General features: G+C 39.3%; 1 protein-coding gene across 8 annotated transcripts in view; it reads left to right on the plus strand.

Moving 5' to 3' along the window:
- Positions 1-8,210, plus strand: part of MLLT10 (MLLT10 histone lysine methyltransferase DOT1L cofactor) — a 249,253-nt gene extending 241,043 nt beyond the window's left edge. For 4 of the 8 annotated variants that reach the window (XM_082648927.1, XM_082648931.1, XM_082648932.1 and 1 more), the window contains 3 exons: positions 831-927; positions 4,578-4,772; positions 6,508-8,209. In XM_082648927.1, coding sequence (XP_082505053.1) covers positions 831-927; positions 4,578-4,772; positions 6,508-6,552 — 337 coding nt within the window. In that variant the 3' untranslated portion in view covers positions 6,553-8,209. Of the gene's footprint in view, positions 1-830; positions 928-4,577; positions 4,773-6,507 lie in introns of all 8 variants that reach the window. The other 4 variants (XM_082648933.1, XM_082648929.1, XM_082648934.1 and 1 more) reach the window with 2 other exon arrangements.
- Positions 8,211-11,845: the final 3,635 nt, after the last annotated feature.

Here is an 11,845-nt window from a genome sequence, read left to right on the forward strand (position 1 = left end):
ATATTCTATACTGAAAATTTCAGTTTTGATCTGTGATGTGTGTTTTAAATGCTAATTTTTCTTATCCCCGTGTATATTGCTTTCATGTGTCATAAATCCTGAAGAAAAGTAATATTATAATGAAGATCACATAGGAATGTTGGTTTCTTAAAATTCAGCTGTGTAATTTTGTTAGCTTTGTTGTCAAAGATTTTGATATAATATGAAGGTCAAATATTTATCTTGAATTTCCAGGGAGTGAGACTCACTGTTTCACTGTAGTGGAATTTCATTTGAATGGCAAAGCCATGTTGTTATTGCACATACTTTTGAGGAATAAGTCATTTTAAATGGATTTGCAATGGATAGTAGTAAACTGTTTCTTCTGGCTCTCTTTTCATTGGTGCTTAATTTTACCGACCATTGGGAATGTAAAAAAAGTTTAGGTCAAATCAATTAGTAGTATGTTTGGATTCTTTCTTTGTTTTAAATATGTGTCACTTAGTGTGGGTTAAATTATCCTTGAATGATTAAAAATAAAGTATTACATGTTCATGTTATAAACACATGTAAATTTTTATTCCATAAAACAACTGAGTGCCTGCTTGGTTTACAGTATAAAGGGAAACAAAACATTTACTGACAATGTGAATTCTTGTTTACCTGTATATGTGCAGAGAGAGAGAGAAAGAGAGATAAAAGAAATTTGTGCATCATTGTTTTCAAAAAGTGTTATGGTTAGAAAGTTGTTAAGTTATTAAACATCAAATTGAAACAATTGTTCATTTTACATTAAAAAAAAAACATTAAAAGGTGTACGGTAGAAAGTAAGAATTTTCATCGTTTTTCAGTGCCTCAGGACTCGGATTACTTTCTGACCAGCAAAGACAAATATTTCTTCATCAACAGCAATTCCAGCAGTTGTTAAATTCTCAACAGCTCACACCAGTAAGTTCTTCCTTTTGATAATACTTGATCTTTATTAGGAGCAAGTGATCCAAGCTATAATAACTATTCAGCATAGGTATAGATTGCCCACTTTGTGAAATGACACTGTGCTGTAGTCTGTGATACCTGCAGTTACATTATATTGATTCATCGACAAATACTAGAACGTGGTCTATGCAGCTCTGGTGGACTCTGTATTTTCATGGAGCTTCATTCTGATAGGAGCGATGGACGATAAATACATACACACCTTTTGGTAGTGATGAGTACTGGGAAGGAAAATGCAGCAGGATAAGGTGGTAGATAACAGTCGGATGAGAGCTATCTTAGATAGGATGGTCCAGCCTCTGAGTAGGTGACTTTTGAGCACACACCTGAATAAAAGTTGAAGGAGCATGACTTTCTGACATGGGGGTGTGTGGAAGAGAACATGCAGTCAAGGTGGAGGGACCAGGGCCTGTGTGCTGTGTGACTGGGCTGGTGTGGAGGAGAGCAGTCAGACGGGTGAGCGTGGGCTGCAAGGTTGTGGGCTGCCTTGTTTGGCTCTCCATGGCATGGAATTTAGATTTACCTTAAGTGTGATGGAAAGCCATTGGTGATTTTTTTTTAAAAAAACCTTTCTTTGTGGAAATAAACATTCAGGTGTATAAGAAGTAGAGAGTATGGTATACTGATTGCCTAGCTTTAATAATTATCCCAGTTAAAAAACTCTTTTTTCGTATATCCTCATTTTTCCTTTCAGAATTTTAAAGAATTAATTGTAGGGCTTTTGTTTGTTTGTTATTTTGGCCGCGTAGCATGGCATGCAGGATCTTAGTTCCCTGACCAGGGATCGAACCCGCGCCCCCCGCAGTGGAAGCTCGAAGTCTTAACCACTGGACTGCCAAGGAAGTCCTGTAATTGCAGGGCTTTGAACACAATAGTGACATGACATACAGTGACGTTTAGATTCGCGGGATTCTCTGAAGTCAGTAGGGAATGAAATCTAATGTCTCAGGACTGAGCCCTGGGCACCCTGGAGGAGAAGAGTAATCTAGTCAAGGGTCTAGGGAAAAAGTGGCCAGTGAGTTAGCACAGAGAGTGGTGGCCTAGTTCCGTGTGAAGAAACATTTCAAGAAAGGGAGGACTCAGCTGCGTAGAATGCTTCTGGTGAGACAAGTAAGAACTGCCCATTGGATTTGGGTGTCTGGAGCTTTTTGAGAACGTGGTTTTGCTGAGAAGTGAAAAGCTTCACTGAGTGGTTGGGAAGAAAATAGGAGAGGAAGCGAAGATGGGGTACAGGCAACTCAAGATATTTTACCATAAAGAGCAGAGAAATGAATCGGCAGCTAGCATTAGAAAGACGTGGTCTAAGGGGGGTAGTTTCTAATCATTTTGAAAATGACAGCGTATGTGTATGTTGATGGGGAATTTTCTGGTGCAGAGAGAGGAGGGATAACGCCAGGGCAGCAGAGCTCTTCAGCAGAGAGCAGCTTCCCCTGTGATAAGAGGGAGGCAGAGAGGCTGTCGGTGGGTTTTATGACAGGAGGTTGAGGAAACCCACTTCTAATGTTTGTAGTTTTTAAATGGGAATTATAAGTAAAGTCATCAGCTGAGGGGGATAGGGATATTGTAGTTAGAGGAGAGAAGGAAGGTGTGGAACATACCTTGGAGGTGGGGAGAGAACTGAGGCAGATGTGGGAGGGTGTGTCTAGCACACCTCACTGCTAGGAGAACACCCATTTAATTAACTTTGGGGTTTCAGCCTTTGTTTGTAATTTCTTTCTAAAATACATCTACCTACTTTCTTGCTTTAGTCAAAAATGTATTGAAAATGTCTGTTTTACAATTCTGGATCATTGTCACTGTCACTGTTCTTAACAGTGGTATAAGGATAGAGTCTATATAAATTCTTAAACGCTTACACTAAAATGTAATCTTGTTTTCTTATCTCTTGCCTCATCTTAATATGAAGTTCTGGAATTCAGTGTATTTGGGGTTCTTCCTGTTAATCAAGATTTTACTCTAAGAACAGCACATACAGGTGTCTCGTTTCTGGAACGTGGTTGATCAAGGAATTTTTAGCACAAATTATTACCCAGAGACCAGGAAGACTGAGTGGATTAGACTTGATGTTTCCTTTGCAGCCAAGGTTGTGGCATGAGGTTTGTTTATTTACAAGCATCAAACTTCACATAGTCAGGAGTGGTGCTGTGAGGCACCTCCCTCCTCCCACCTTAAGGAAAACTCTTGCTCGACCTCCTCCTGACCCTCCTCCCCACCAGCTGCTGCCCCATGCTCAGCCCTGTCCATTTCTGCCTGGCCTCTTCCCTGACCTGGTAACGGCTTCTGCCCACTGGAAACATTTTCTTCCCTTAGCTCCCAAGATACCACATTATCTTGGTTTTCTTCCTACCTAACTGGTTCTTCCTTTTTAGCTTCCTTTTCTGGGTCCTCCTCTTCTCCTCAGCCCCACTCATTTCAGAGCATCCTAGAATTCAGGATCTCCTCCAGCCGCAAAGCTTTAAATACTGTCTGTGCTGATACCAACGTCTCCAGCCCGGGCCGCTCTCTGGAATTTCAAGCTCCCATATCCACTGCTTACTTAGTTGCCACCACTTGGCTCTCTTAATAGATGGTGCAGGCATAATTAATGTGTCCAAACAGAACTGCTGACCTTCCACATGGCTGCCCCACCTCAGCTGATGCACCTCCATCCTTCCAGCTGCTCAAGCAGTTATTCCTTCACCCCTCTCTTTTTCTGACACCTCACATTGAATCCATCAAGAATCCTGGGTCAGGTTGTGTCGCTCCTCTGTTCAAAACCTTCCTTTGCCTTCCCGCATTACTTTGAGAAAAAACCAGAGCTCTCTCGGCCAACACTCCAGGCCCTCATCCTTCTCTGGCCTCCTTCCTGCTCACTGCACTCCGGCCCGGTCTCCTTGCTCATCCTGGGTCATGCTGGGTGTGCCACAGGGCCCCTCGGCACTGGCTAGCACTCTCTCTGCCTGGAACCCACCCACCCCTGCCCCCCCATATCCACATAGAGAATTCCCTCATCTCCTCGTGTCTGTGTCCAAGTGAGAACCACCCTGACCCCCGCCCCTGCTGTCCTCTCTCTTACACTCCTGTTCCCCCCGACCCTGGGCAGTACTCATTTCCTAACATTTCTTCACCCCAGAACAGTGCCTGGCACATCATAGTACGCGCTCAGGGGTGCTCACTGGAAGGCATGGTCTCATAACCGCATCAAGAAAGCACTCTTTCTGTTGGCATGAATGAGAACTTTAAAAGTTATTTTAAGTACCCAGAATTATGGGAGGGATTTCACCATGCAGTGCATTTTAAAGCCAAATGCAGGTCACATGGCTGCTCTAAGTTGCCATTCTCCTTGATTATCATGGGCAACCGCATATGAATAGGGGTCTCCTACGTTTGTTTGCCCCATTTTGAAAATAAGGCCATTCCCTGATGATATTGACATTTTACAGTAGATGGTTATTATCTAGTGCAGTGTGTTCTTCCAGGTGAGACTCTTGTTGTCTTTCTTAGTAGTATGACTTTGCTGTCATTTAAATACCTAACATCAGAGCAAAGAAGAGAGAAAGCAGGCTGTCCTGACGGCCGGGTCTGCACTGGGACTCACCCTCTCCTGCATGTTCTTACCTAAGGAGCAGCACCAGGCCCTTCTGTATCAGCTGGTGCAGCAGCACCACCAGCCTGATCTCCAGCAGCTGCAGATCCCGGCACCCACGCAGATGCCCATCAACAACCTGCTCGCAGGCACGCAGGCGCCTCCGCTTCATCCAGCCACCACCAACCCGTTCCTCACCATCCATGGCGATAATGCAAGTCAGAAGGTAACAGTAAGTGTCTGTGCTTTGTTACAGCTAGTGAAATACCAAAACGAATTTTATTGATTAATCAGAGATGACTGTCCAGCCCCTCTCTTCCTCCCCACCCCCCTTAAAATATATTATCCCCCTGATAATTTCTTCTTAAAACCAGTTGTTTCAGCACCTGGATATTGTAAACACAAAGGACCTAAGCCAATTTATATATCCTCTAAGTATATCAGTTTGAATTTGCATGTAAGGTTGGAAGACTGTTTTATAATTTCAAAATGAAAATGTGTTTTAGTATGGTATGGTAAGTGGTATTGGACAGTCCAATCAGAAGCTAGTAGTTGGTGTTTTGAGAATCTTTGTTTAACTAATTTGTTTAATTATAGAAATAGTCTAGATAATTTAGGAATATTTTTATTATTTTGCTCAGACATGCTAAAATTGAATTATATTTATAATAAAATTAATATATAAACTTTAGGGCAATCCAGTTATTCTACCTGATAGAAAGTAAATCATCACATTTGTAATGAAATTTAAATTCTTTATTAATCTCATGTAAGTGATAGCATCTTACCCTTTCAATGTACAAGTTAAGATAAATAAAAATGGGTGCAGGAACAGTATACTATACATATAGTAGCACACATTTTAAGGCTGTTTCTTTCTATTAATTCTCCCCTTCAATCAGGTCTACTTTACTGGAGTATAAATGTTTCCCCTAAATTCCAGTTCAGGGCAGAACCCTGTTAGAGGAAGGATATTGGGATATAGAATGGAGACTGGACATCAGGAAAAGGAAGAAGGGAAAGAATGAGGTGGGAGACTTGGCAAAAAATGGTGTTAAAAGTCACAATGTTTGCTCTTTCCCATTACTTTGAAAGTTTGCTCTTTACTGTGCTTTTAGTTTTCAGAAACTTTAGTTTGTATTTAGTAACAAGAATTGGCTCAAAATATAGAATTATTGGTTTTCATTAACTCTTCAATGCTTTTTGTTTGCCCCACTGTTCCTCTGACTTCCTGACTGTGAATACTGTCATTATCACAAACCTAGTTTTGCAGACATGGAAAATTTCATTGATTCTGTATTAATTTAGAATTTTTTTTAACCGTTTTTTCCTAAGTTTTTTCTTGTGTTAAAAAAATTATACAGTATGAAATGTATTTTTAATGGAAAATCACAATAGTAAATAAACACTATAAAATAAACAATATTAATTAATGTAGAAAAGCAAGGCTGGGAAATAATATTTATGAGTATCCTGCTATGTGGCAGGCATCTTTGTTAGATACAATAGTATACGTGGTTCCAATCTTTAAAATATTAATAGGCTGTAACCCCATTTTTTAAATAGGGAGATTCAAAGAGGTTAAAGCTCAAAGGACACATAGCACATGTGGGATCAGAACCCAAGACTTTGTTAGTTGATTTTCCACACTACTGTGTTACTGCTTCTGTGGAAAAGTCAGTCTGGGGGGATGGTTTCTACATTCATTCCTTATGAATCCTCCCTCAGAGGGGCACTTCTGTCTTTGTATACTGCTGAATTTAGTATAAAGCAACTGAATGTTTAGCAGTAAATTCATGTCTTTATGTTATGCTGAAAAGTAGCCATGCTGACTTTTAGAAAAAAAGGAATAACCGTATATATGACCTTTTATCTCAGTTAAAATTTCAAGTAAGAGGATATTATCTTAAGTGGGGGCCAAAAATTCATTTAACTAATGCATCTTATTTTGTTTGTTTTAACTGCAGAGACTTAGTGATAAAACTGGGCCTGTTGCTCAAGAAAAAAGTTGACACTTGAGAAACATCTAGAAATGGACTATCCTGCTATTCTAGCACTTCATCTGGCTGCTGTTGCAGTCCCCTTACTACACCTATGAAGAAATGCAACAAGAAACCAGCTGCACGACAAAGGATTAATTGCCCCAAGAGCATTCTTGTAAGGCTTTGATTGATTTTCTTGTTGCTTTGTTGCACTGAAATGGAATTCCCATATCCCCCACCCCTCACCCACATTTTTTGAATTTTGAAAGAAAATTTAATAGCTAACTTTTGTCATTGAAGTAATTTACATGCAATGAATTTATCAGCCTAAGAGGAATTTAATATAGTTGGTGTACAACTAATTTTGTTATGAATTGGCGAGATGAATAGCAAAACTAAAGACTTGTTCCATTTTTAAACCATTTGATTTTAATGTAAAAGTTGGAACGTGAAATACGATCTTTTGTTTGGGTTACAGTATGCTTGCTCTGTGAGTCAAAACAAATTTCAAGGAACTGTCTAATTTCTTCTATTGGAGTTTTATTGGTTAAATATTACAAATAAATAGGTCATCCACTTGGAGTTGGCAATCTTTATTACGAAAATTTCCTTTCTAATGGGATTTGGCCAATTTTGGTAATCAAGTTAGAATGGTAAATGTCTGCTTCTGCTAAAGGTAATTTTCTTTTGCTAAATGCTTTTTCTTTAGTGTTAAGACCTACTCATATTTTAAAGAAAGCTTGAGTTCAGTGATTTCTAAGGCTGCTGAGGGAACCAGCTCAATTCAAAGTGAAAGAGGGGCCACTCTGAAACTGCTGGTAGGGTTTGGCCTGAATCAAGTGCCTGTTAGGACCTGCCTTGTGCTGAAGTGGCTCTGGACAGCTGAGCCTGCGCTTTCAGTCCTTGGGAGTAGTAGGGACAGTCGGCGTTGCACCAGCAGCCTTCCCCATGGTTCTGCCTTTATTAAGAACTTTCTATGCCACTGTAGCTAGCTCAGGCAAAACTATTACCTGGGTATTTATCCACTAATGAGTCACAAGAAAAATGAGTGGATTTGGTAAGAATTTTCTTTTTTTCTTAAGTTAGACAACTTCCCATTATTGACAATGATTTGAAACAAACAAAACAAGACAAAAAACCCACCACTGCAGTTCCTGAAACAGGTGAAATCTGTATTACAGCCCTTCCATGTTGGGTATCCCCATTCCTGGTATGACAGTATAGCAGAGTATAAATTAAACAATTGGGGATGTAATCATTGAACTATTCTTAAATGTGTGAATTATTAGTGGAAAAGACCCAGCTGTAATTAGACCTCCACTGTGTACTTAGCTGGAAGAACATGTTAATTCTGCAATATGTCTCTTGGTTAATAAACATTGCACAGTTCTTACCTCATTTCTGTAAATAAGGTTTTGTGAATCTGTTTTGTATTGTGAAAAATTCATAAGATAACATTGATATTTTGATTTGTAATATTTCTAATTGGTAGATTTAATTGAAAAGTAAAATTAATTTATTTTTATATGTTCAGGGGAATTTTAAAGAAAGTCAAATCTTTTGTAGATAATTTAAAAAAATCGGTGTGGTTTATTTTACTTATTTAACCCACTGGTTGTTATTCTGTAACAATTTGTATAAATGGTAAATTTTGAACGTGTTGTTATTTTACTTAGATGTAAAATTCCACATGTATTAAAATGTACAAAGTTTTTGTTAATAAAATTTAATAATGTTTATAACTCTGCTTTTTTTCCAGTTTTATTAAGATATACTTGACATACAGCACAGTATAAGTTTAAGGTGGATAGCATAATAATTTGACTTACATATATTGTGAAATGATTACCACAATAAGTGTAGTTAACATCCATCATCTCATACAGATACTAAAAAAAGAGAATGACAAAAAGAGTGTTTTCCTTGTGATGAGAACTCTTAGAATTTACTCTCTTTAACCACTTTCCTGTATATCATGTACAGCAGACTTCACGACAGTAATCGTGTTGTACTTTTACAGTCCTAGTACTTACTTATCTTATAACTGGAAATCTGAACTGTTTGACCACCTTTGTCCAGTTCCCTCTCCCTCAACCCCCACCTCTTTTCTATGAGTTAAATTTTGTTCTTTTAATAAGATTCTACATATGAGATCATACAGTATTTGTCTTTCTCTGTTTGACTTAATTCACTTAGCACAGTGCCTTCAAGGTCCATCCATGTTGTCACAATAGCAGGGTTTCCTTCCTTTTTTATGGCTGAATAATATTCCATCATACATCATATGTATGTATGTATATGTGTGTGTGTATTGACACATACATATATATACACACACAAATACGTACAGACTCATATACCACAACTTCATCCATCAGTGGACATTTAGGTTATTTCCATATCTTGGCTATTGTGAGTAATGCTGCTATGAACATATAGGGGTATAGATATCTCTTCAACATAAGTGGTTTTGTCTCCTTTGGATATGTTCCCAGAAGTGAGGTTGCTGGATCAGATGGTAGTTTGATAATAGCCATTCTAACAGGCATGAGGTGATATCTCATTGTGGTTTTGATATGCATTTCCCTGATGATTAGTGATGTTGAACTTTTCAAGGGACTTTTCATGTATCTGTTGGCCATCTGTATGTCTTCTTTGGAAAATGTCTGTTGAGGTCCTTTGCCCATTTTAAAATTGGATTATTTGGTTTATTTTTTTCTGTTGAGTTGTCGGAGTTCTTTATGTATTTTGGATATTAATCCCTTATCAGATACATGATTTGCAAATATTTTTTCCCATTCTATAGGTTGTCTTTTTCAGTTTGTTGTTATATCTTCTTGATGGTTTGACCCCTTTATCATTATATAATGACCTTCTTTGTCTCTTTTTATCATTTTTAGTTTACAATCTATTTTGTCTGATATATGTAAGTATAGCTACCTCTCCCTGCTTCTTTTTGGTTAGTTTTGCTTGAGATGTCTTTTTCTGTCACTTCACTCTCAGTTAATTGGCTTAAAGGCTAAAGCAAGTCTCTTGTAGGCAGCAGCATGTTGTTGGATCTTGTGTTTTTATCCATTCCGTCATTCTTTTTATTTTTATTGGAGAATTTAATCTATTTTTGTTTAAAGCAATTATTGACAGGTATGGACTTGCTGTTGCCATTTTGTTCATTGTTTTCTGGCTGTTTTGTAGACCCATTGTTCCTTGTTCCTTATCCTGTCTTTCTGTGTTTTGATGTCTTTGGGTACCAGTATGCTTTGACTTCTCTATCATGTTCTTTTTGTGTAATTACTACAGATTTTCCCCATGTGGGTACATGAGTCTTACATAAAATACCTTAAAATTATAACACACCCTATTTTAAAATGACAACAACTTAACTTAGATAGCTGTCCTAAGCTTCATACTTCTCTTCCCCTCACATTTTATGTTACTGATATTACAGTTTACATATTTTTCATATTGTGTATCCAATAACAGATTTTTATAGTTATGATTCCTTTTACTGTTTGTTTTTTAACTTTTAGAGTTGTAAGTGAATTATGCACCACCATTACCATATTACAGAATCTAATTTTGAATGTATATTTACCATTATCATTGAATTTTATGGTACCTTCTTATATTGTATAATGTTAATTAGCATCCTTTTACTTCCACTCAACTCCCTTTAGGATTTCTTGTAAAGCAGGTCTCCTGGTGATGAGCTCCCTCAGCTTCTGCTTGTTCAGGAAAATCTTTATCCCTCCTTCATTTCTGAAGGACAGTTTTGCCTGATACAGACTTCTTGGTTGACAGTTTTTTACTTTCAATATTTTGAATGTATCATCCCATCTCTCCTGGCCTGAAGTTTCTTTTGAGAAATCTGCTGATAGTCTTATGGGGTTTCCCTTGTATGTAACTTCTCTCTTGTCTCTTGTTGCTTTCAAAATTATTTGTCTTTGACTTTTGATATTTTTAATGTGTTTCAGTGTAGCCCTATTTAGGCTCAACCTGTTTGGGGTCTACTGGGCCTCATGGATCTGTTATTTTCTCTCCCCAAGTTTGGGAAGCTTTTCCACATTATTGCTTTGAACATACTTTCTGTCCCTTTCCCTTTCTCTTCTCCTGAAATTCCCATAATGCAGATATTGGTTCTTTTGATTGTGCCCCATAAGGCTTTCTTCACTTTTTTTTTCCTTTTGCTCCTCTGACTGGGTAATTTCACATGTCCTGTCTTCTAGGTCATTGATTGTTTCTCCTGCATGGTCGTCTGATTTTGAAGCTCTCTGTTGAATGCTTCAGTTCAGTCATTGTATTTTTCAGCTCTAGGATTTTTGTTTGCTTTTAATGGTTTCTGTTTCTTTGTTCAACTTCTCATTTTGTTCACATATTGTTTTCCTAATTTCGTTTAGCTGTGTGTCCTTGTAGTTCACTAAAGTTCAAGAGGATTATTCTGAATTCTTTGTCTGATAGTTCATAGATCTCCATTTCCTTAGCATCAGTTACTAGTCTACTTTGGTGGTGTCATGCTTACCTGAATTTTTGTGATCCTTGATTCCTTATGTTGGTATCTGAGCATTTGAGTAAGTGGGCTCCTCTTTCAGATTTTACAGGCTCATTTTGGCAGAGACAGTTTACCACCAGTCAGCCCTGTTGGGGTTTCTGGATGTGTCTGCTGGTAATGTTTGTGGGCTGGGGGGGGGCGCTGCTATATCAGGGTCTACTTTGGGGCAAGGCCACTGCCCAGAACCCTGAGGTGGGGGGCAGGGGTGGTGGTGCTGCTGAGAGCACTTGGATAGGAAAGCTGGCTTGTTTCCCTGCCCTAGTAAGGCTGTAGGGTGGGCTTTGCTGTTGCCTGGGGTCTGTGGTCAGGCTCATCAGACTGTCGGGACGGGGTACTCTACCCAGTATTAAGCAGGGCTCTGAGTTAGCTTCCCTCCCTGGCCGGGCAGCATTGTTTGGGGACCCTAATTAGGCTAAACTATGCGCTGAATTCCCTGGTCAGACAGGGCCGCCGGTGTTGCTCTGCGGACAGGGAAGCACAGGCTGTGCACTGTTTAAGTGCCACTGTAAGCACGGCTCTCGGATGGGCTACACAGCTTGCTGTGTGCTCTGGTCAGGCTTCCTGGGTGAGAGGGCGGGCAGCTGTATTCAGCAGTGGGTGGGGCTACAAATTAGTTCCCCTGCCCAGGTGGAGTGGGAGAACTGGCTCCAAGACAGGTAAGGCGCTTCGTGGTCTCGACTCAAGCCGACCGGTGTCTCAAGTTTCCTGGCTGAACAGGGCCGCTGGATCTGCTCGTCAGAGCTCTGCCCCTGCTGGGACTCGGCTCCAGGGCTCCAG

This window comes from Grampus griseus (assembly GCF_964374135.1).
Source record: "Grampus griseus genome assembly, chromosome: 2".
Classification (NCBI taxonomy): domain Eukaryota; kingdom Metazoa; phylum Chordata; class Mammalia; order Artiodactyla; family Delphinidae; genus Grampus; species Grampus griseus.